General features: G+C 38.5%; 1 protein-coding gene across 11 annotated transcripts in view; it reads left to right on the forward strand.

The window, feature by feature from the left end:
* Positions 1 to 1,498: 1,498 nt before the first annotated feature.
* HDAC9 (histone deacetylase 9) overlaps positions 1,499 to 25,366 on the forward strand; it is a 213,972-nt gene continuing 190,104 nt past the window's right edge. Inside the window, exons 1-7 of one of the 11 annotated variants that reach the window (XM_054385016.1) lie at positions 1,499 to 1,684; positions 2,624 to 2,771; positions 3,953 to 3,961; positions 4,927 to 5,053; positions 6,899 to 7,020; positions 19,479 to 19,607; positions 22,242 to 22,357. In XM_054385016.1, coding sequence (XP_054240991.1) covers positions 1,514 to 1,684; positions 2,624 to 2,771; positions 3,953 to 3,961; positions 4,927 to 5,053; positions 6,899 to 7,020; positions 19,479 to 19,607; positions 22,242 to 22,357 — 822 coding nt within the window. In that variant the 5' untranslated portion in view covers positions 1,499 to 1,513. Of the gene's footprint in view, positions 1,685 to 2,614; positions 2,772 to 3,952; positions 3,962 to 4,926; positions 5,054 to 6,898; positions 7,021 to 19,478; positions 19,608 to 22,241; positions 22,358 to 25,366 lie in introns of all 11 variants that reach the window. The other 10 variants (XM_054385010.1, XM_054385011.1, XM_054385018.1 and 7 more) reach the window with 10 other exon arrangements.

Here is a 25,366-nt window from a genome sequence, read left to right on the forward strand (position 1 = left end):
TCTGTTGGGATAGCAGGTTAGGAAGGCAAATTATACTCTGAGGCTTACAATCACATTTACTGGGATTAAAAAAACAAAACCCAAACCAAAACAAACAAAAAAAAATCCCAACCAACCAAACAAAAACCTTACAAAATTGTATGTTTCCAGAATCTTGAGAAGAATATGATCAGCAAAAGAGATATGTTGTTCAGTTTCTTCTTTTTATAAAACTTCTGATAGATTTAATCTTACAGTTAGAGTTCATTTTTTTCCATCTGCTGCAGATTCAAGTTTTGCTGCATTAGTTTTGCTGCTTCTTAGTAGAATATTTCTGTTTCATTTTGGTTTTCAAATTAAAAACAAATACAGCTGTAGCAGAGCAGAAGGAGAAAATATGCTTTAAATCTTGTTCTCTACTCATTTCCGACAGCATGTTTGTTTTCAGTTAGTAATCTTATTTTCTAATGAAGATAGCAGAGCAGTAGGAACAGCAGTGAATGTGTTTGTGTTCCACTGTCCTCTCGTGGATGGAATCAGAACTGCTGAGTTTTAGCAGAGACCCTCAGCTGCAATTTATTTTCTTCTTGAAGAAATGTTACTTACTAGTTTTTTGTTCTTTTGAAGCAGATAAAGTTACACTCTGTCTCTTCACTTAACGTGGAAACCTGACCTTTGCAAGTATTGTAGTGAAAATCACCGAATCTCCTCTGCTGCTTTGTAGCCCACTCAATTTAAATGTGGAGATAGAAAAAGACAAGATTCTTCATTAAGTATTCAGTGCTGGATTAAGAATATATACACCATTGATGCAGCAAATTGGAATATTTCAAGATGTTTTCATTTTCTTATACACCATATAAAGTGTACTGTGTTTAATCCAGTCCAAGCATGGTGGCCACTTTTCCAAAAGCTGAACTAAAACTTTTCATTTTGTGTGCCAGATTATTTTCCTGTTATTGTATGTGTGTTATGTGTTTGCCAGGTACATTCACATTAAGTGGCTATTGGGTAGCTGTTCATGTGTAACACCATCCTCAGAAAATCTCTTGTGGTGCAGTGAGAACTGGAAAGTCTCCATCTTAGACTGGAGAAATGCTCTGAGTGTTTGTTGTGAAGCATTAATTGTGCCTAGGAGATTCTCACTAAATACTGCTCACAGTGTTAGGCTGTGACAGGCTTTTAGAACCGGATTGCTTGTTAGTGTGTTTAGTACAATGTTAATCTGGAAGTATTTTTACAGAGAATGGAAAGAAAGTGCTAAAATAATTTGTAACATCTCCAACTGCCAGTGGGAATGTTTGAAGTTTGCATAGAGTACAAATTTCATTCGTTGTTTTGTCAGGTCTGTACACCGAAGCAGGCTTTGGGTGAAATTGGTCTTTTCCCCACTAGGAATGATGTCTGTTCTCCTTCTCCATTTATATGTGATATACATACGTTTCCTTGTTTTCTTCCCACAGTGGATGTAAAGTCAGAGGTTCCCGTGGGATTAGAGCCTATCTCACCATTAGACTTGCGAACTGATCTCAGGATGATGGTTCCCATGGTGGACCCAATTATGCGTGAAAAGCAGCTACAGCAGGAACTACTTCTGATCCAGCAGCAGCAGCAGATTCAGAAACAACTGCTGATTGCAGAGTTTCAGAAGCAGCATGAAAATCTGACCCGCCAGCACCAGGCCCAGCTCCAGGAGCACATAAAGGTAGCAACATTTTTCATTTATCCCTCACTTTATCTGCAAACTGAATATGCTCAGGCAGACATGAAAAGGCAACGTGCCTGAAAGGTTCATTGTGACTGAGAGATGGTGTTTCAGTGGTTATTTCTCTATATTTGGGTGACAAAAGCCTTTTCAAGCAAAACTCTTATCACCTATCAGTGAGTTGCTCACAGCAGACCAAAGCAGTGCTATGAGGATCAAGCTTGTGAAAGCACCACATCCACAGACGATCAAACTACCTATTTTACAAAGCTGGATTTCCAGCCAGGCTTCAGTATGGCTGTCTTTCTGCATGTGCTGGGCTGAGTACATTAAAAGACTGTGTATTTGGGCTGCTGTTTGGGTCAAACTGATAGGCAAGTGCATAATATTTATATTTGCATTTGTAAAACAGAGGAAGGCCCTGGAAGTGTTGTGTTTTCACTCTTCTCTGAGGTGCCTCATATAATGGAAAATGATTTATTGGATTACATGCACTATGGTAGGATTGCTATAGTGGATTTCAAATGGGAATTTACGATCTTGCCTTTCTTTTTAATTTTTCCTTCTGATCTGCTTGCCCTTATGCTACTGTGCTGAGCTTCTGCTCAATGCAGCTGACAAGTGCAGTGGAGAAGAGCTGGGTGATGCACTGGCAAAGAACCCTGTGCAGTTTCCAGGCATTTTTGCCAAAAGAGAAGGAAGTGGAACCAGAGCAGCAGACTGCTACCTGACATTAGAGTTCACTTTAGCAACAACCAGCAATGCACTGTCCTGCTTAAAAGACTGAAGAAAGTCTGTTAAGAGATTAGAAGAAGTGTAAGCATAAAAGCAAGCAGTGATACTCAGTTATTTAGGGAGCTTGTTGTAGGAAGGAGTGACCTAGAAAACAGTTCAGACTGCCCTTTCTCATGTCTTTTTGTTCTGTGCAAGTTACAACAGGAACTCCTAGCCATTAAACAACAGCAAGAACTCCTTGAAAAAGAACAGAAACTGGAGCAGCAGAGACAAGAGCAGGAACTGGAGAGGCATCGCAGGGAACAACAGCTTCCTCCCCTCCGAGGCAAAGAAAGAGGCCGAGAAAGTAAGAGCCGATGGACCATGAATCCTAACAAGAAATTAATCTGTTCTCCTTTTCCTTCTCTCAGCCAAAGTGGGTGATGAACAGGAATCTGAAGCAGGCCTATTACAGTGTGAAATATGCAACTAGAGAAGCTGAGGTTGTGCTTGCAGAAAGGCAGGGCCACCTCCTGCAACAGAAACACATTGCTGGTTTGTGTGCAAACTTGGAGGACTGTAGCAAAGCATATTTTGACAGACTATGCCTCTCAAGAATGTAGTTCTTGTTATAAAAAAGGAGGGAATTTGAAAGTCTAAAGATTCACATGAGAACTTCTTTCTGAAGAGGTTATTTCCCAATACAGGAAGCACTACAGAACAGCAAAAAATGAAATTACTTGGCGATTAAGTAATTTGAGCATTATTTCAAGACTGAAAATGTAACATTTAAGAATATCTTTGTCTGAGACTTCTAAATACTTTTGCTAGTACTTTTTCAAACTGCTTTGTGTTTGTGCCTGATGCCATTTCATGGTGCCCAACCAAGAGTTATTTCTAGCTCATTTATAGCTCTAAGGCAAATGACAGAGAGAAAGAATACTGTTGGAAATTGGTGCTCACTAGAGGGAGACAGATACAAATAATTCTTGTTAGTGAGGTCAGCTTAAAAATCAGGTTGTAAAAGTACATTGTGAAGGTATTCAAAATGAAGTTGCCATGAGCAGATCTTGTTAATTGCCTGTTAAATGAGCACAGAGATTAACTGACAAAGACTGAAGCAGAAAAGAGATGTATGTTATGGTCACAGGGATCACATGCTCCTTCCTTTTCTTTGGTTCAAAAATCTATCAGTTGTCGGTGTACCATAAAGTAGACTTTAGAAATGAATGTGTCCATGGTACTTCCAGTATACTTTGGTGAATGATGAATCCATGAAAGCATCACCAGCCTATTAACCCAGCAGTGGGAGGGTGTCAGAAGCCACAGGAACAAAAGGTTCCAATAATTGGTATGAAAAATTAGCCTACATGTAAACTGTTGGGCTTTATTTGTATTCCCACCAAAGGAAGAGCAGTGATGTAAACTTAATGATTCCCTTCTCAGTTTGGCTTGCTGGGTGGCTGTTCAGTCTGTGGCAACCAATTCAAGCAGCGTTTGTGATGACCCAGCCCCAGCATTTGCTGATTATGATCTGCTTAGTAAGTAAAGGAGGGAAGGAAGGTGTGAGGAGTCTGAAGCTGAGGAGTAGTAGAGGTATTTTATGGGAACTGGGTCACAGGGGGACATGCTCATCAGCCAGCCATGCTGTGTAACAAAATACTTAAAGTATCAGTATGCCTTACTTTCAAAGAAATTTATTTTTCCTTCTCTTTTGTTTCACTCTTAATGGAAAACTAAAAGTAGACTATCCTTTTTTATTTTTTTTATTTTTTATGAAGAGTATTATGATTGTAAGTGAAGAAGCAAGTCCCATGCTGCAAGTAGGAGCTGGCAGTTTAACCTCACATTGACATGTCCTGGTTCATGAGAAGGCATTGACATTCCCTGCTTCTTGTAGCATTCTGACCAAGAAAAGACAAAATCCTCTGTGCCTTCCTGGGATTTTGGTTGTTCTGTTGTTTTTGTGTCTCAAGAGTAATCAACTCAGACTGTGGTCTGTCTTCCAGACATCACAGGTACAGGCTCTTAAGTGGCTTGAATGGAAAAGCTCATTGCTGATGCTTTTTGTGGCATTCTGGTCATAATAAGGATAGTGTTCAGAGGGCAGTTTTGCTGTGCTATTACTATTACTTTACTAAATGAAAAAGCTTTGTTTACCACAAACTCAAAGTGACCTTTTGTCACTATCTTTTTAGTTTTATCCTTGATTTTGGATTTGGGAGTTACAAGGAAATAATTTAAATTCTTTAGATACAGCTGGCCCTGGATGAATGGCCTCATCTACTGTTGAAATACTCCTTATGACTTCACTGGATTTCTGGGTTATGGCCAACTTCAGTCTTCTACAGACAAGCATTTCATCTGAATGCTATCTCATTTTGACTGATACCCACCAATATTTTTTATAGTTTACAAACTTCCAGCAGCAAAACATAGACCCTTTTTTTCTGTTTTAGTTTTTGTTTCCTTTAGAAATGTGGGGGTTTTAAGTACAGATAAGATATGTTCAATTCTGTGTGTCTTAGGGGCAGTGGCAAGTACAGAAGTAAAGCAGAAGCTTCAAGAGTTCCTCCTGAGTAAGTCGGCAACAAAAGACTCTCCAGCAAATGGGAAGAATCATTCCATGAGCCGCCACCCCAAGCTCTGGTACACGTATGTTCAGTATTAAGCTGTTTCCTTGACTTGTTGAGGTATGTGTTAAAACTTGCCAGAATGCTTCTCCAGCAGAAGTAGTGAGAGTCTGCTTCGCAAGCAGGACAGAAGTTCAACCAAGAAGTTAAGGAAATGCCACAAGTGTCATTGTTCTGCTTGAACTGAAGAGTGCTCTCTGTGCAGTGGTGAGATGAGAGCTATACAGAACAAGATGCTGTGAGAAATTTGGATAAACTCTATATCAAATGCTTCATCTCTTGATGCATTCACAGATTTGCGACTAAAACTGTCACTTTTCCAAGTCTCCTCGACTTGCTGTTAGAGCAACTTTGCTTGATTTACAGTGAAGTTACTGAGTAGTGCAAGAAACTCAAAAGGATTTTGAGAAAAATAATGGTCATTTAACTGTCCTTACTCTGATGCGTTTTAGTATCCAAACCTTCATATTCTTATGATGCCTTGGCCTTGATAAGAGTCTGCTTAGCCCATTGAAGCAAGTGTGTTTTTTGAGTCATGTAATGAGCCTATTAACATTTCTAAAGTACAGTTTTTGCAGGTTTTATCCCTTCTTTTTTTTTTCTTTTTGTATTAATGAATTCCTTTTCGACTCCCTTATTACAGCAGACACATAAGTCAATCAAACAAAATGACTATCCTTCTCAAAGTCTTCAATGTTATACCCAAACTGACCTTTGGTAGGACAAACAGAAATGCATTTCCAGATTTCCTTGAACTTGAACTTGTCTTTTTTTAAAAAAAAGAGATAGTGGAGGCCTGCTCTTGGAGTTTCCATTATGAGCTAATCAGAGCATTGTAGTAATGTGATGCAATACACAGTTACATTGTTTCGGTGGAAATACAATACTTTTTTTCTTTTACTTATTCCAAATAATGTTTAAAATTCTCTTGAATATGTAAGATTTCTGGATTATCTGAGGTTTGCTCTGAGTCTTCAGGTGAGTGAGAACAAGGAGCTCCTCTGCTACACTAGGGGAAGTAGTGCTTCCTCTTAAGGTAGTGCCCCTTTTGGCAAAGACATGTTGTTGATTGATGACACTGCATTGGAAAGACAGAGCCTGTCAAAAGCCAAGTAAAATTGTGTTTACATAAACACTAAGTTTAAAAGTCCTTTCCCTCTGTTCCCTTCTAAATAGAAAAATCAACCAAACAAAACCCACCCTGTTTCTGGGCCAAATGATGCAATCTCTTTGAAATTTGCAGTTTCTGTGTTCAGGAAGATCTGCCCACACTGTTTCCTTCATCCAGCAGTCATCAGAAAGCATTCCTCAGCTTGGAGCTTCTCTGCTGATGTGAGTGCTACATGCTGCAGAGCAGTGTGCTCACAAAACTTATAAATTGGACTTAAAGGCAAGGTTTTATCTACCTCGCCCATTGAATAGTTTGCTTTATTTTTTCATCCTGGTTAGTTTTATACAAGCCCCCCTACCCCCACATTTTGATAGAAGAGGCTGGGTCAATGTACATCTATTTGTGTTTGATAAACAAGTCTTAAATGGCTTTTCCTGTGCCTCAGCTGGTCTGTATTAAAATGCAACAATCTAAAGTGGTCAGTTCCCCAGACTGGTGACAGATCCTGTCTGTAGGTCAACGTGACTATTATCCTTTGTGACTTTTATAATAAGTGCAAAAAGTGCGTTCTTGGGAATCCCGAGGAGTTCCATGACTTACTGTAGAAGTGAAATTGGTTACATGAGCCTGTGGTTTGTGCACACTTACAGGAACAAGAACATAAACACAGCTGAGACATGTGTACAACATGTGTAGATAGTTACTGCTGGTCACCTCAGTGACTGCTAATTTGTGACCTCTCTGTGCCTTCTGCAGGGCTGCCCACCACACCTCACTGGATCAAAGCTCTCCACCCCTGAGCGGGGCCTCGCCACCGTACAAATACACTTTACCAGGAGCACAGGATGCCAAGGATGATTTTCCACTTCGTAAAACGGGTGAGTTAGCCTAGTTTATTCCAGCCCCTTACCCAGCAGTTCTCCTACCCTTTATTTTAACTGTGCTGTCCATCAGCAAGGCATGTGCCATAATCCACAAGGGCTGTTCAGGATGGTACTGTGGGTAAGTTCAAAGATCCCGACTGCATCTTTATGAGGTCACACTGACCACGCAATATCAGGAGTTGGTGTTTCCCAGTGCTGACAGCTAGTGCAAACTTCACTCCTGATAAATTCAGTGTCTAAGCAGACCATTGTTTCATGGAATTTTTATGCATTATTTTCTTTGTCTCAGTGTTACTTCTGAGTTTAATAGCTCTCTCTCTTTGTCATGGTAGATATAGTATCTGTCTTCAGACAGTATAATGCCTTTAGACAACGTTTTTTCAGGATATTTTGCAGGGAATTTGTGAAAAGGAGGAATTGGATTAATATCATATTTTGTGTCATTGGTTATCAAAGTTTATGTATGCAAGTGCATACCCACAGAGATACTTGTGTGTGCTTTTTACACATAGAAATGTATAATATTGTACAAGAAAACATTCATCTGAATGTTTCAGAATGTTTTAGAGGACTTTGCAACTGAACCTTTTGTCAGCAGGTGAACTGTAGGCTTGACTTTTTCTGCACCATAAAGAAGCTGGAAAGATGGTGGTGAAGTCCATGAGGCTGTTGCCTCAGGTCCTTGATGCAGTGACCGGTATCCAGGAATGCAGGGAGACACTAAAAAAAGCTGGGGGGTGTGGGGGAAGAAAAGAAAACATTAGCTTGCTTATTGCATGAGTCTGCTGTTGAGTGATATAGTTACATTCAGAGAGAAAGTCTGACCCCCTACTGTGCTAACAGCCTTTGAATGTGATTTAGCCACTGGGAGATTGAAAACTGACTGCAAAACTGGTACTCACTTGAAAAGAAGTGGCATTTGGAACCAGCATACGTTGAGAAGGAAAATCAAGTCTGTATCTAATACTATGGGGCAGACTCTCTAAGCTCATATTATATCCCCAAATATTTTCAAAGAAATGAAAGCATGGAAAGCAGAATGTTAATTTATTCTAGCTGAATTACTCTTTGTACAATATGGTGGCAATATAACAAGATTCTATAAAATCTTGTTGAGGCTATTCAGTCACAATAAGCCTTTATGTGGTTCTCTGCTTAATACCAGTGTACAACATATATATATTCTGTGCCAATGGAATATACATTTTTTATTTTCTAAACAAAAGGATACACTCTGCATCCTCTAAATGCTGTGAATTCATCTAGAGGGTTTTGAAATGCAAGTTTTAATTTTTCTTCTGTGTTTATGTATCTTAAATGTTATGATCAATATTTATGATGTGTCAGACTGTTGATCTGTAAAACAAAACATTTTCAAACATTCTAACAGTGAAGTTCTTGTGCAGCTGCTAATACTTTTATATCTCTGTGGGGGTTTCAAAATATTCCTTAATTCAATTCCCATTGTCTGCATAAGAAGACTATAATATAATTAAATCCAGATGTTCTCTATATGTTATTCCAAATATTTCGGAATGCAATGCATCAGTTCCAAAACTGAACAACATACGTGATGACTCTCTGAAAAGATATTTATGGGGTAAATAGGAAAATATTAAAATAATCATTAGCATAACTATTCCTATGACATTTACATAGCAATTCTGATAAGGAAATATAAATGAAGTGTACAACGTATTGTGTGTTAGCAGGGCAGTATGTTTGGTAGCTCTCCACATCCATGAGAACAGCAACTGTATAAATATCCTGTTTACACATCCAAGCTCCCTGAGTTGTTTAGTTCCAGCCTACAGCAACATCCCCATGAAGGGTGCAATGATTGTTCATCAGGTTGAGAGCAAAAGCAACAGGAACCAGATCGACACAAGTCAAATGACCCTAAACTGATCTGGGTGGTTATAGGGCCATCCTCCAGGCAGAGGGGACATTGTGGAGCCTGTGTCATCCTCATGGGACCTTACTAGACAAAGATGTCCCATGAACACTCATGTATATGGACAGGCTATAAGCCTGCAGAAATCTGACCTTTGCCATTGGGGTGAACCTCTTTTCCTTTCCTTCAGGCCACGAACACTTACTGCTACTGGCTCCTTGTAAACCCTCTGTGGTTCTGAACCTGCATGAAGTCAGCAATTCATATGAAAGCAGACCTCACATTCCTTTCAGTCTTAAGAAAGGAATACCTGTTATGGGTTTTAGTCACAGCTTTGTTTTGCTTTTCAGTTTTATTTTCCATATTCATAATATAAAATATAGCGGTATCTTTCTCTGCTCCAACTTTACTATAAATCTCTTGGAAGATAATTGTGATTGAATTGGTTACTTTAAGATCAGATTTAATGGTCAGCAAAGCTGAATCATTCTTTCCTGATATCCTAATGTGTTTTTCAGTGCTAAGGAAACACCAAGTGTCACACAGGCGTTGTAAATCATGACTCTTGGTTGCTTGGTTCCTCGTTCAGTAATCTGTCTAACTTTAGTTTAATTAGTCTCGAAGTGGTATCTCCTTATTAATCTTTTTAAAAAGAATTCAGAGAAATTATGATAAAAAACCAATTCTGTGCAGCTTTGTGCTTCTAGTATCTAGAATGATGGGATGCATAGCTAACAAGGTAAAGGCTTAAAAGTGTTGCTCTTTGTTTACAGTTAGGTACCAGAGTTAACATCTTAGTTTCAGTGACTGTGGTTACTCAGTAACTCTCTTAGCCATGTGGATTATTCCTTTCTGTACAAGATGCAGCAGATCTTGTCAGCAGTGAGCTTCACACGACTCAGCTGCACAGAGGATTGGGACAGTCCTAGGGGCTAGAGGCCAGGATATGCAGCTCTTTGCACAGCTGCATTTAGATGCTCTGTGTTGACAGACTTTCAAAAGAGCAGAGCAAAGGGAGCTATTGCTTCACTGGACAGATAAATATACCATAAGGAGAAGCTACACATCTGTAGCAAAGAGCAGAATGTAGGCTAAAACAGTATAAGATCAGACTTTAAAATTGCCCACAACTTTCACCATTGACAGGAGTCGCAACATGTTTTCTGCCAAGCACCCAAATGGCTAAGCAGCACATGGCTCATTAACTTCAATGAGACTGTTGCATCAAAACCCAGAAAGGTTTGAAAATTTCTCCCTGTTACTGAACACTGTTGACATTCATACTGACTGTTGTGAGAGCTCTGATGGGAGCTGTGCACCTTTGGAGACCTAATGCAGGGAACATTTGATTGTTGAGATCTGTAATTCTGTCTGTCTGTCTGGGAAAAAATTATCTGCTTGACAAAGGTTACTGTAAAACTAACAAAAGTAGAGTAGAAGTTGTTTTCAAAGAAAGTTTTGATGTTTTCTTTCTTTTTTTTTTACCTTCTTGAAATAAATGCAGGAATTCTGGCAAATGGCCATAACATTTGCATTTTCTTCAGTCTGTAACATTTCATTTTCTGCGTGCAAGTGTCGATGCAAACCAGCAAAATCCAGTAAATTCCAGTAAAGGTTAGCTCTCTAACCAAAGCTGTAGGCTTTTTACAAAAGTTTCTATAGATGGAATTTCTGGATTTTGCCTTATGTTTTGGCTTTTGTTGGAAGAAATTCCTGGGGACATCATCATATCAAGTATAAATGTTTTTTTCTCTCCTGAGTGTAGCACAATCATGTCAGAATGGGAATGTCAATCAGTATTTCTCTTTGTTTTGGGTTTATGCCAGCTGATTCTTTCCTTGTTGATGGAGTTGTAAGCTTACAGCTTGCATTTTGCTTGGGGATCTCAAGATCACTCTCAGTAGTACTACATGAGAAGATGTTTGTAAAAACATCACTTTATAAAAATTGGAAGCATCCTTAATGATAATGTAGCATAGGGATTTTAAAATAGCAAGTAGTACAAGGTTCTTGCTTGGAGAGTGGAAATCGTGTAATTTCATACAGGAAAAAGGAGGAGATGAAGGATTGTTTAATATTGTGATGAAAGAGAGGAAGAAGGCTGTGCTGCACAGTCATGAGGATCACTTTGTAAAAAACATATTAAGTTAACCTGATTAGGCAGTAGAGTAACAGCATGGCTCTTGTATAATGAGAGTAAAAGATTCCTGAAAGAGAACTCAGCAGATGTCATTTAAAAAAAAAAATAGAATATTTTTTTACCATTATTCTTTCTGCACTTAGTGACTCAGTAATTTACTGGAGCAGTTGAAACTGAGAAGAAAAACATTTTGCATGTGAAAGTTTTTCTCCTTTTCCACCGCCGAATTCCATTTCTGTTTGCATTTTCTAGGAAAATACTCTCCTGTGAAGTAACAGTATATGAAAAAGCTAGATATCTTTTGGTCTTTGGGAAAAACAAGGCTTAGAGGATCACAAACCTTTAATTACCATGTCTGCCAAAATGAAGGAGTCAAGCTCAGCAGAGAGGAGTGTTATTTTCTGCAGCATTTATGAGTGAGCACAATAAATGGGAGAGGCAGTTTGTTTATTGAATCAGGGAAACAAGACAAACATGAAATTAATCCCCTCGTTTTATCCCATTTTTCAGGGATGCTAAGCATTCCTGCCTCTCAAGAGTCCTTGTTTTCCTGCTTTAATTAACAGTCTTGACAAATTTGGACTAGGCGATGTGCCCAAAGGAAATCACACCAGAGCTGGGCATAAAGAGAAGGGAGTGGGGGAAAGTATCCTGATTCCCAGCCCTTCTTTTCCTTGATTTCTCTTCCATTATTCACCAGACACTTTTAGCTTTCCTAAATTCACTATCAGCACTTTGAGAGGGTATAATTAGTAGCAAGAGATTTTAGAAAGGGAAGAAAGTTTCACTTACAGTTAAAGAGGGAACCTGAATCAAACTGTTGTTAACAGATTCTTCTGGATTCATGTAATGAACAGGACAAAACAGAGTTCAGCCCCCAGGAGCCAGCAGATCTGAGGCAAATGTAATTCCATAGTAGCTACTGTGTTGGGTTGCAGTCTTGGGTCCATCAGGGCTCTGCAGCCTCCTAAACTGGCAGTTAGGAGAGATTCCCTGTCACTGTAATTTAGCTTGAGTTAAGTGGGGGAATACTTTGAGATAGTTCAAAACAAAATAAAAACAAATGCTAGGATAGGTTTAATAACACTGACAGAGAGAAAAGAATTTGTGTATGTCTGCTTTGGTATATGGAAAACTTCCAGGGCCTGCAACAGAATTCAACAGAAGCAATCACCAGGATGACTCCTGTAAAGACCATCATTGCCTTCCTTTCAGTGCTAGGTTGTTGCTCATATATACTTTCTTTAACACTTTTAATTGGAGGAAAGCAAGGGTGTTGCCCCTGGGTGCATCTTACTCAGTTTCAAGATGACCTAGATAAAAGTTTTTCACTGTGTTAGTGTTTCATCAAAAATCCCACTACTTTCGCTCTTGCCAGGAATTACTTTGTTCTGCTAGATACCTTCACGTTATTAGAGTAATTACACAGTCTTGGTCAAAATACTACGTTAGTTCACCTTTTACTGCCCAATTCATAGGCCCGAACTGAATTAAGGTTATATAAAGGTTTTCTTACACAAACTGTATATGTTTTCAGAAATGTTTTATAAACTAGCAGTAACAAGTAGCCTACTTAACTTTTTGATAAACAGGTAATAAGATAGTAGACACCTTTTTGACTTTTGAACCTAAAGGAAACAGCTTAAGTAAGGAGCAAGGAGCAATTCTGAAATCTAAAGCATTTTAAGTACATAATGCCCATTGAAAATTAAGTGAAATTGTTTTAATGAGCATTTCAAAGTTTACTCTCTCTGGATAAATAAGTTATAAAATATTGCATATCAAAATCTGAGACTCTTTGAAATCAATAGAAACTGATTTCAGTGAGACTAGGATTTTATTTCCATTGTACCTGGGGCAGGCCCAGTTGAAATTTCCAAGAGAAGTGAACAAAGAACGTTTGAAAGATGGCAAAAAGAGAGAAACAGACAGAGAAGTGAAAAGTGGAAATCACGTGGTGTCAGACCATCCAAAATAGAAGATGCTGGTTAGTAAAGATTGCACTTCTCCAGACTCCTGCAAAACATAGTTTCACTGAAAAATCTGTTCAAACCCACAGCTCTAATTAAGGGGTTTAGCTGCCAAATAACATGTACTGGCTAAAGCCAAGTAAGTATTACAGAGCCATTCATGAACAACGGCAGAAGCTTTGTACTTTGCTTTTGATTTTCTCATGGGAAAGTAATATAAATGAGAGTGATACCTCCCTGTTGGCTCTAACTGTTAGAAATGCAAAGCATGCTGAAATTGTACATAATTCTCTTCCAAAGGAAAGGAAATAGCATTTCAATGGTTTTCCTCAGTGTCTCGTTGAGTTATGGTGGTTCACAATTATTCCTGTTAAATTACTCTAGCAGATGGAAGGTTACATTGTATATTTAGCTAATTAAGTTGTAAGGAACTGAAGTTGTATCCCAGAGCGTAAAGAACCTATCTAAAAAGTAAATTTGTTTTAATTCCATTTAATTGTGAAGCTGTAGTGTCACCTTCTAATTTAGACTTTAAACAGGTGGGGTTTTTCTCCTAACTTGGCTTAACATGGAGAGATCCTTTCACAAAGTCAGCCTTGCTTACAGAAGTTAGACAAATGCATTTTAAAAGTCCAAATAACTTTGAGGACAATTTTATCTTAATTTGTCTTCAGTGGAACAGAAGTGCTTTCCTACTCTTGATCTGAGTTTGGCCCCTAGTTCTCATCTTCTAGGAAAGTAAGAGGTAAGGTCTTTTGGTTGCTTTTTTTTTCTTGCCATCTTGTATTCTGTGTTGCCTTCAGACAACTCTAAATTAGAGTCCTCTTCAGCAATCTAGACCTGCCCAGCTCGCATCTACTGAAGACATTGATGCTCAGTTAAAGGTGATGGTGTTTCATCATGAATTTCTGACAGTTGTTGAAGTATTAGATTATATTTTTTGTCTGCCATCAATGGAGTATCATTGCTGGGTGTTTTTCTAGTTAAAATATATGGGATGTAATCACCCTATTAATTAATTCCTTCTTGTATGGGGCTTTGGGAACAATGCAGTCATGAATATGATTATTCCATAAAAAATAAGTGATGTATCTAGGGGTCAAATTGTGACCCTGCAAAAGCCTCTACTTTTGAGAGTAGGGGATTATCTCTGGCACTTCTTCACTGAAAAATATATTTTTTATTAAGCAAAATTAGTGATTTGGTGGATATTGTAGGAGGATTTAGGGTAAAGAGTGGAATTTGCTGTATTTGTAGAAAGTATGTTATAATATTTGCTTTATTTCTTGCCAGATAGAACTGACTGATATATTGTTGGAAAGGAGGGAAAGAATAACCAGTGGAGACCTAACTAGGACTGCTGTCAGTCATGCATATCTAAATTTGGTTGTTACCATTCAAATGAGGAATGCCTTTTATGAAATGGCTTGTTTCACCTTCTTCTCTCTCCTCTACACCTCTTGAGAAATCAGATGTGATTTGGCTCCCATAAATGCTCTAGAAGTACAAAATTGTCTAATTTGAAGATGTGCAAGGAAGATGTGAATTAATTTTAAAATACTCTTTTATTTAATGTTTCAAGACAGTATAATATTTATTTGCTTTTTAATCTCCTATTTGTTATTGGAAAAGAATATTAGAAGATTAAGGTGGGCCTGACATAGCAATAATGTTCCATGGTTTCTGCACACTTGGCATGTAATGAGGACTCAAGAAACCATGGCCTCGTTGAAACCACTGTATAGCCCGATGGTGCAAATACAGAAATGCTGTTTCTGTCCTAAGGAATAGAAATTACTAAGAATTGCATCAAGAGGCTTTTTCTTTGGCCTCACAGGTTACATGCGGAACAAGTATCAAAGGATAATGTCTCGCACTGATCAGCTTTTCATGAAAAATACAAAGATCTCTTAACTCTGGCTACATGTAAGCAGTACAGTAAGTAATTCCCTCATCTAACTCAATAAATCATCCCTATAAAGATAACACTTGCTTACATGGATAATAAACCAGAATGCAATGAATAACAAGGAAAAGTTAGATATTTAAAACAGCTTCAGGGAATATTTCATTTTTGAACCTTCTTTAGTAAAACAATGAAAATTTGCTAATCTTGTTAAATTGGCTTCCTTAGCCTGAAGAGAGCTGAAGGGCTGTGAGATCCTCTGTAATCTAATTAGCTCTTTTACCATGTGTTTCACTAAACCTGTTTTTTTATTTAGGGAATGGATATTTACCTTAGTCTGAATAAATAAAGCATTCTACCTTTTACAAAAGTAAAATAAAGCAAAGGACTAAAGGGTTTCGCATATGACCAGCACTCTCCTTAAAGCAAATGGTTGTACAGGAAACAGTTTCAGTATATGCTGAAAACACATTAGGTGATACCAGCCAGAAAAACAAAGTGTCTCCATCCTGTACTGCTGTATCTGGTGCTCCCCGCCTCGTTGGGACCACCCAGCGGTCAGGTCCATGTAGTTCTTGGAAGAGCTTTAGAGGGCATGTGTAAATAGCTTTCAGTCACATGAATCTAATTCAGAACTCCTTCAGAGTGGGCATTTTAAATCACCAGAATTTAGATGTTGTTGAACCTACAGAAGTGTACTACATGCTGCTATCTCCCAGTCTGTCAGCCAGTGGGGAGGATGTCCATGTGTCCAGTGTAGTCTTGTATGGTGTGTGGCCTTCTACAGCAAACGTCAGTCAGTCATGTATGAAAACAAAAAGTCTCTGCAAATCTTGTCTATACCTAATATATTGAGCTATGTGGAGGCTGCTGAAATAGTTTGTGACTGCCTACAGGAAGCCAGAGCAGAAGTCAGAAAATACAAGCAGAGAACAGACTATTTTCATGTCTGTGAGAACCACGTGCAGCACAGGAAAGGCCGCGAGACCATCACATCTCTCAGAAGGACAAACTCGTTCACAGCTCTCCACAAAGCAGCTAAGGAAGCTGGAATCAGTTTTGGTCCCTGACCTATGTTCTTTGTCTCTCTAGCTTTGTGCCTAGCTTTGGTTGCATTCACAGTTTTAATGAGGAAGCTAGATTATTTTCTCATTTATCCTTTCTGGTGGAAAACACAGGGCTATCTTGTGCCAAGCATTCTATATACATCACTGAGAAGGAAACTGCTAAGTTTCTCCCTAGTCCACTACCCTCACACTAGCTTCTTAGTAACCTTAGTTATGCCTCTTTTGGCTGTTTTTGTTGGTGCTGTAGTAAGGTAGGATTTGACTTCTCCCTTGCTGCTTTGTTATATATATTACCACAGTGACTGGGAGTCCACAGCATAGACCAGGAACCTCTTGGATTATGCAGTGGAGCTAACAAAATGGGGATCTCTTCACAGTATATTTCCTTACATTTTGCTCCTTCTGCTTCAACTGAAATCACAACAGAGATCTCAAAGTTACCTCGTTATCCACTTTCAGTATCTTCTTGAAAAGTACTTCCACAGTTCTTGAAAGAAACTTGACAAAGGATGAGCCACAGGTATGCTGGCAACGCCACCATCATGCTAACTAGTACCATCGTGTTATTTTTTCTTGTGCCTCTGGTGGTCTATGCCCATACATCATCCTTCTGTCCTCTAACTTAGACTTTAAGCTGCTCTCAGGCATGGAATGTCATGGCTGTATGTTGTAAAGCACATAATGCTTATCTGTGCATGGGTCTCTAGTGCAGTAGTATAAAAAATGGCATCTGATTTGGTGTAGAAAAAGAAAGATTCCCCTTGACTAAGTTTTCCTTCATTGATCCTTGTTAGATACAAGGCAGGGAAAAAACAGCAACTCCTGCATTGAGTACAACATAGAATATAGTCAAATGATCACAGCTAAAAAAAGAGAGAGTAACAGCAAAAATTTACTTCAAGATCATGAAGTCTGTGTTTCTTAATTCTTTCTGTTGACCTAATTACATTAGAGAAGTCCAATTTATTGTTTCAAAACAATCAGTGATAACAGCTGGTGCCTGGACAGTGGGGAACAGTTTGTTTTTCTCCAGTAAGAGATGTGAATTTTGCTACTGTTGCTCATGCTGTATCCAAATTCCATGTCATTTACCTCAACTACTCCACAGCTTTTCTAAGCCAGCCTGCCAGTGAGGAAAAGGAAATGCTTTCACTTTAGAGCCTTTCGAGGTCTGGACAAAAGCTCACTTTCTGTTCTTCAGGTTTCCTATGTATGGCTTTACCCTCAAGATGAGGACCTCCTTGCTGTGCACCCTTTCCCATCCCCCATTTCCTGCCTGGGTTCATTAAATGCTGATTTGAAGTTGGCACACGCTTTTCTGATACAAAAGTAGTACTGTGTTTTAGGAACCATCAGAAAGTAGAGCATTATTATCTTTTACATTCCCTTCATATATATGCCCTCTCCTGATGCACAGAAAGGATTTTTATCCTTCTTAAATATCTCTGTGTGTTTAATAAAAAGAAACAGTGAAGTAAAGCCACGTCAAAAAAACCTCAGCTCAACTGGGAGCAATCTGGCTCCAGGCTATACTCTTCAGTGCTGGTGTCTGCAAATTGCTAATATTAAGCAAAGTGGAGTATAGGACATAATGACTTCACCAAATCATTTTCCTATCTCTTATGTTTGTGTTTCACCATCATGTTTCTCAGGAGAGAATTTTTTTTTTCCACCTGAGCAACCATGGGTATTGCAATGAAATTGATGTGTGCTTATACATAAGCTTGTATACGAACAGTGTTACTTCTTTACTCCTATGTGAAGCCATCCTAAAAGATGAGAAAAATCACTGAGATGCTGCTTTCTTCTTCATCTCAAGACAAAGTTCTTAGTTCAGTGGAGGTAATTATAAGTCACTACAAGGAGCTAGGTAACCATTCCTTGAGTTGTCTGTGATACTTTCTGTTGCAGTTTGAACTAATATGAGTGAAATATTACAAATCAAAATAACCATAAGTGCAAAAGACGTGAGCAATTTTTCAGCAAAACATCATCATACCTGGTGACATCTAGTGTGAGCTTGGCCCATTTTATATTTGCAGTTCATAGCAAATAGTATCTTAGCAAACAACTCCTCTGTACTCCATCACTAGAACCACTGATCTTAATAATGATAAAAAGTGATAAAATACGAGTTTCCTCTGAATATTTTTATTATCAAAAATTTCCAGTGTTGTATCAGCCTGCATATCTTGGTCTGAAATGTACCCAACACACAGGCTGCATAGAAGGGAGTACTTGCCCAGAGCGATGTAGTATGTGATAAAGGCTTGCAAGTGACTGCAGGTACTGCAGCTTACAGCAGGAGATACAGTCCCTTTGCTCTTGTGTGAGAATTTCTAACATCTCCTTCTCTGAAGGAAGAAGTGGGACAGCAGGAAAAGGATGTGCAATATTACATGCTGGGCACAGCAGAACTTCACTTATGGCTTCATAGGAAAAAACCATGTCCATTTAGGAAAGAAAGATGGAACTTGCCCAAGGTGCATTAAATGTAATCCTAGTTTTTCTGGGAAGAACTGGAATCCTAGTTCTTAATTTTCTGAGCAGATTCTGTGTAAATGTTCTTAGGACACAGTCATAAATCTAGTTGCTTGATGTGTTACATAGAAAACACTGAAGTTCTGGGCCTAAAATTGCTGACCAAGAAATGTTCTGCAAGTAAGGCTTGTCATAATTTGTATTTCTAAGAGAAATGAAAAGGCACCAGTGGAGGCTTCTCTCTATTTTTATCATCAGACCACAGTCCAATTATAAGGTTTAAAGTTCCAAGCTGTATTTCTGTCCAATTTTTTACCTACAAGAGACATAAAAGCCATGTAGAATAAAAGTTGCATTGATTTCTTAGTACTCATGATATTAACAATAACTAATGGGTAATTTCAGTGTTTAAATGGGATGAGAAAGATACTGGCATCCAAAACTTTTCAGCTGTCTTCCTCTCATTCAGAGCCTCTAATCTAAAATGGGAGCAGCAGGTTGGCTGGGGAGGATGAGTAGTAAAATCTTTTGTCTCCAAGCTCTGCTTGTATCAGATGAGATCCTACAGTAGTGTCAGTGGTGTCTGACACAACTAGTTGTTTCTCCCTACACCTACCTGAAGGGAGGTTGTCATGAGGTGGGTGTTGGGCTCTTCTCCCAGGTAACTAACGATAGAACAAGAGGGAATGCCCTCAAGCTGCACCAGGAAAGGTTTAGGCTGGACATTAGGAAAACAAATTTTTGCTGAAAAAAAAACGTTGTCAGGCATTGGAACAGGCTCCCCAGGGAGGTGGTTGAGTCACCATCCCTGGATGTATGTAAAAGCCATGTAGATGTGGTGCTTGGGGATATGGCCTAGTGTTGGACTTGGCAGAGTAGGGTTAATGGTTGGACTGGATGATCTTGAAGGTCTTTTCCAATGTAAATATTTCTATGATTCTATGAAAGCAGTAATTTAATTTGTATTGATTTATTTTCTCCTCTTAATTTCCAGCTTCAGAGCCCAATCTGAAGGTACGTTCAAGGTTAAAACAAAAGGTGACAGAAAGGAGGAGCAGTCCTTTGCTCAGGAGGAAGGATGGGAATGTCAGTTCATTCAAGAAGCGACTCTTCGAGGTGACAGGTAATTCAAAACGGAGAAATTCTGTACCACCTGCAACTGCTTGCAGAAGAGCAGCAATATTTTGGAATTAAAACTTTCCTACTAAAAAAAAGGTTGGGATTTTTTCTGCTGCTGAAAAGAAAACCATATGAAGTAAATACTTGTGTATAATTAGTTTCTAATCTACAGCTATCTACTCCTTACTGAAAACTCATTTTCAATTTGAAAGTCATACTTTAAAAGCAGCTTTGAAACCGGTACTTTACAACAGCAAGTACAAGAACAAATAAATGATAGACTGTTGGTGGCAAGAGACATAATAGGAGAAAAAAGAAGATTCTCCTGTTTATCTGTCTTCTGTATATGGACAACATTTTGGGTCTTGTATCTCCCACTTCCCATCTCCCATGGAAAACTCCATGGGATGCCAAAGCAGGTGCTCTCTGGTATTACTTAAGTTAATCAAGGACATTTTTTAATCTGTGTTTGCCCCTATTCCTCTGGTTTATCTTGCTAGAAAATGTGAAGATTAGTTGGTTTTGCTGTAAGGGCTCACTAAGCTGTTTTTTGAAAAGAGTTGAAAAGTTTAAATGTTCAGTGGTATATTGTTGGTCCTAGCAGATAGTAAATATTCTTAATAATAAAAAGCGAACTTCTAGAATGTAAAAATACAGAACTGTGGATATAAAGGAAGATTAAAAGAGAGGGGAGGAAAAAAGAAAAGTAAAAATTTGTCATCAAGTCATATTTATCTTCAAGATCTTTCCTGCTCTTGAACTTAGAAAGGGTCAGAGTGGATAAACCATGGATGCTGAGGGTTTCTTTCACATATTTGGCATTGCAGAATTGCAACCGAGTTTCCAAAACAGCCCGAAGTCCTCTCGTTTTTAGTCCTTAATATTAGTATGTTGGCAAAGCCTTACCTGAGGATTTGAAAGAAAAGAGCATTCACACTATTTGGCCTCATTCTGACATTTCTTGCTTTGACTTTACATCGATATGTGGTAGCTTCATGGCTTGTTCAAGTGTCATCACAACTGGGCCATGTGCTTGTGCAGCTGTTATTAGTCTGTCAGGTATGTATTGGAATTCAGTTGGTACATCAGAATTATGTCACACCATAAGAGGTATGAAAGCAGCTAAATAAGGTAATTTCCCTATAAATTATTTCAGATCAGAATTTTTTGCCTCTAACTTATTATTTCCATTTGCTGAAACTCTTAGTGAGATTTTTGATCTTGACTTCCTTAATTATAGCTGATTTCTTTATATTTTGTATGCCGATGAGTAAGGTACAAAACAAAGTACTTATCCCAGGAGGTGTTTTTCTGCAGCTATTGAAAGTGGAGAAATGTGAAAATAAATGTGTTTTCTTCCTAGCTCTGACAAGAGTTTAAAGCCCTACATATTGGCATTAAAATTATTAATAACAGCTACATGACATTTTGCACCTTTCGTAATCAAAACTTCCTTGATCAAACACCTTGGCCCAATGCCTATTTCTTCTTTAAAAAAGTGCATTATTTTATCTGAAGATAGCCCTTTATTTAAATACCTATTTGTAGAAAAAGCGTCACAGTAATTTTTGTATTTCTGTTCAGTGAAAAATAATGAGAATATCATGCAAGAACTTTACCTGACCAGACAGTGGAACTGGGTATGGGTTCACTTTAGTAAATCAAAGTCAGCTCTAGAAAGAAAGCATAAAAAGTCTGAAAAAAACAACTTGGAAATCTCCCAGTAATTTCAGTTAAAGTAAGGATGTTTTTGCATGTGAACTGAGGCAGAAAGAATAAAGGAGCAAAGAAGTGACTATAGAATGTTTTCTGCCATATTTAGATACTATTTTAATTTCTTGAGTACTTTTATTGAAAGCAATCCCATGAAATAGGCTTACCTCTAGTAATGCTGCACTCTTCCATCTTTAACCTTGTTAACTGTTCCCATTACATAAATTTAATGTATATCAGTGTAGGATTAGAGTAACTCAATACAACACATAATGAGATCATCCTCTTCCCTTTTATCTTAGCCATAACTCAGGAAATTTTATATCAAGATAAGAGACAGCCTTTCAAATGCTATTTTAAGATTTTTAAATGCTGTAAATATTCATTCATATTTGTGCCAAAGATTCAGTGCAAGTGGTGTCTGTTTTGCCATTACTACTTGTGGATGTAATGATTAGTCCACAGTGGGCTCATCTCCTTTCTAAACAGAAAGGCCTCATGAATTGATGACTCGTTATCATGACCTTTGCAAGCCTGCTATCTCTGTCATTTTGATCTCTGACAGAGGCAAGATTCTTTACAACTAAAAAAGAAAAGACTTTTCCCTTTGCACATTACAAGTTCTGTGTCTGTATCTTTGCCTGATACTGAGTATCATACCTTCTTTATGGGAAAAATAAGGAGTAAATTCTTCCTTTGTGAAGCAGACTGATCAGAAGGGGAAATAACTAAGACCTTATCATCACTGTAAAATGAAACCAAACAGAAATGGAGGATGAATTAAAAAAATTTAACACAAGTAAATAGCATAACCAATAGGTAATTTGCAACAGCAAAACTTCCACGTGCCATAAAGAATATACAACTAATCAAGATCATATTTCTTTCCAGTGTGAAATTTATGTGTGCTTAATCTGTCTTTCAGAATCCTCAGTCAGTAGCAGCTCCCCTGGATCAGGTCCCAGTTCTCCAAGCAATGGCCCAAACAGTGGTATGACAGAAAATGAAACCTCAGTTTTGCCATCTAACATTCAAGCTGAGGTAAGACTTATTTATTGGGTAGATAATTGTTCAGGTTTCTAGACTGGAGACATTTGAAACTTCACCTTGATCATACTCACAAGCAGAGTAATTGCAGAGGATTATCAGGGGTACCAGGACACTGCAAGCTGACATCAGAGTATGTTACATACGAGTTGCGTGTTCAGGAGGCTGTCATATGTGAGACATATTTTTAGGAGAGTTTTTGCTTGTACCAGTCCAAACAAAAACAGCAGTAATGCTACTGGAAGAGTGGAAGGGAGCTATGGAAGGAACTTGGAAGCATCTGTGGTGCAGAACATTACCTTCTGAGGTGACCTGAAGAACTGCACAGTGCTGAACACCAATCTTTCGTGTAAGAGTGATTTAGTCATTGCTGACCCTAACACATATTCATTAGGGTGGCCCCAGATGGCTGCTGAAGTAGATTTGTTTAATTACAGTATTTGAACTAGGTGAATAAATGCTTTTTTTACATCTGCCTTTTATTTTCTTGTACCTGAGTTTCGTTATCAGGGCAGTGCTTGCCAGGATCACCGACATGCCAGGGGGCTCAAATACCTGTTTTATAAAGCAAGATTGTACACAGAAGGAATCTTAGCTTCTCCTTATTCTGTTTCATACATACGTGCCTGTAAAGACAGGAATGCAGATGGTAAATGAGTTGTGATGAACCTCATTTAGCATAGGTGACATGTCTTAAGTCATGCTTCCTGTGGCAATACCATAAAGGGAAGTAAGAGAGAATCAAATTCTGCAATATTCTGTATCCAGTGCCCATACTAACAGCAATTCCTGTTCTGGTGGCAAAGTTTTCTATTAATTGTTCCTTTATACTGCTTATGTTAGAAAAATTGGACAAGAAAATGTGATTTAACAGAGTTTTAACTAATGGAGCTATTTCTCCAGGTCAGTGGCAGGACATTCACCTCAAAATAACCAGGAATGGGCAGTTCAACCTCCAGCAGTGACTTTTCCCCATAATGAATTAATTGTGTGTGTGAACTATGATCCAGGGGGCAGGTGGGTGACCTCTGCACACTGATTAGTAGCCTCTCTCTGGCCCGTAACCAAAAAGAAAAAAAAAATTGCATTGATGGCTAACATGTGGTCTTGCCTCATAGGCCCCCTGTATGTGATTGCAAAGAAATTCAAATGATGCAGAGTAAGATCCATCATTTGGATTAGATCAGATCCTAGTTTAGTGGAATTAAATGGTATATTTTAATACTGGGAATGTTTTAGATAGAAGCTTGCCATATGTGGGTATTAGTGCTGTATTAAACATGAAATCAGTTGCATCTTTTATTGACTTGAGGATACTATAAAACACAAGGGGAACGATGTCTCAAACTGGTGCACGGTGCTTGTTACTTTGCATCTTACTTATTTCTGACTCTTCTCCCACAGACATACAATCTGGTCAGGCTGGTAATCTCTGTTTTGGGGAGATTTGGAAGGGTTGTGGCAACAACCAGCAGAGTTACATTCTCTTTATCAGTAGAACACCACACTTCATATCATTTGCCTTTGCTGTGCCAGACATCAGAAATTACAGCCCCATCATACAACCACAGATGCTCAAATAAGCCTAAAAGATTCTTTTAGAAGTTGAGCTTTGTGTGCTGGAGTTGGGTCACTCAGCTGACTGGAAGTGTGTTAAGAAGCTGAAATTATGGACTTCCATTTCTGGATCCAGTTGGGGATTTCTTTACCTCTCTGATTACTTGACTCTTAATACTGTGGTCCTGTGGGCTCAAGCGTTTTTCCGTCAATCTCAGCTTCAGCGCACTTTGATTTCAGTGGGATTTTCTTTGGTAGTTTAACAGCAGCCAGACTCCTACGTCTCTCTTTTCTAGTTTAGCATTAGCTGCCAGCTCTCAAAGGCAATGTCTCTAATCAATTTTTCATCAGATGCACAAAGTGCAGGAGTTTCTAATAATAGGATAAGTGTTCCAAAATCACCCAGAAGATCACTTGTTTGCTGTAATCCCGCATGACTCACGTCGTTGCTGTTGTTTCATAATCGCTGTTGTGACATTTGCAGAAAGCGTTGTGCTCAGATCGGAGTGGGTGGAGAGCTGCAGCTTTCATGGCAGCAAATAAAACACATTTCACTGGGGGAACACAGGTTGCTATGATGGAGAGCCACTTACCAGTAAAACATGAGTCAGTACTGTAAACGATTACACTCTGGTGCATAGACAGAATTAGAGCATTATCAGTAATGAAACAGATTTTTAAAGTACTTTTGACATATCTATTTGAGCAGAGAGATTTTAAGTGGTTTACCCTCTGGAGCAGACCGTCTGGTGGGTAGACATTTACATTTTTCTGATTAACAGAAGTGTGCTGCAAATGCTACATTTTTGCAGATAATCTTTTACCATCACAGTTCCCTTAATGGCACTCTCAGTACCATTTGTTAAAACACTGGTCTCATTATATGAAACTTGAAAGTTAAACTCAAGATTTTAATTGCACCGTATAAATAAAATGCTGTTTTTATTAGGCCCAGTTGTCTCCAGTATCATCAAGGTTCACTGCAGTAGCTATTTGTCTCTCATAGTGTGCTGTACCCTTTCAGGTCACCTGCTGTGCTGGGGCTAAATCTTACTTGCATGAGAAATGCAAGCAGGACAGAGCCCCTGCTTGGCATGTCCCTTGAGTTCAGAGGGACAACCTGCCTTAGTCATGCAAAATGATTGATTTTAGGCATTCACAGCCTGGTCAAAAGCCATTGAAGGCAATGGAAAGTTTCCAATTGGCATAAGCAGGCTTTGGAGCATTTTCTTTCTTTCATTGTGCTTTGGATAGCAGCATTTCCTAGAATATCAGCTAATCAGACAGGAGATATGAGCATTTGTATGACAGATAAACACATACTTGGTTTGTGCAACCCCACAGTATTATATTTCTAATACTCAGCTACCTGAGGTGCTCTTTACAAGAGGCTAATGGAAGAATGTGTAGATTTAGAATCACAGAATCATAGAATTGTCATGGTTG

This window comes from Indicator indicator, chromosome 11 (assembly GCF_027791375.1).
Source record: "Indicator indicator isolate 239-I01 chromosome 11, UM_Iind_1.1, whole genome shotgun sequence".
In the NCBI taxonomy this organism is placed as follows: Eukaryota; Metazoa; Chordata; class Aves; order Piciformes; family Indicatoridae; genus Indicator; species Indicator indicator.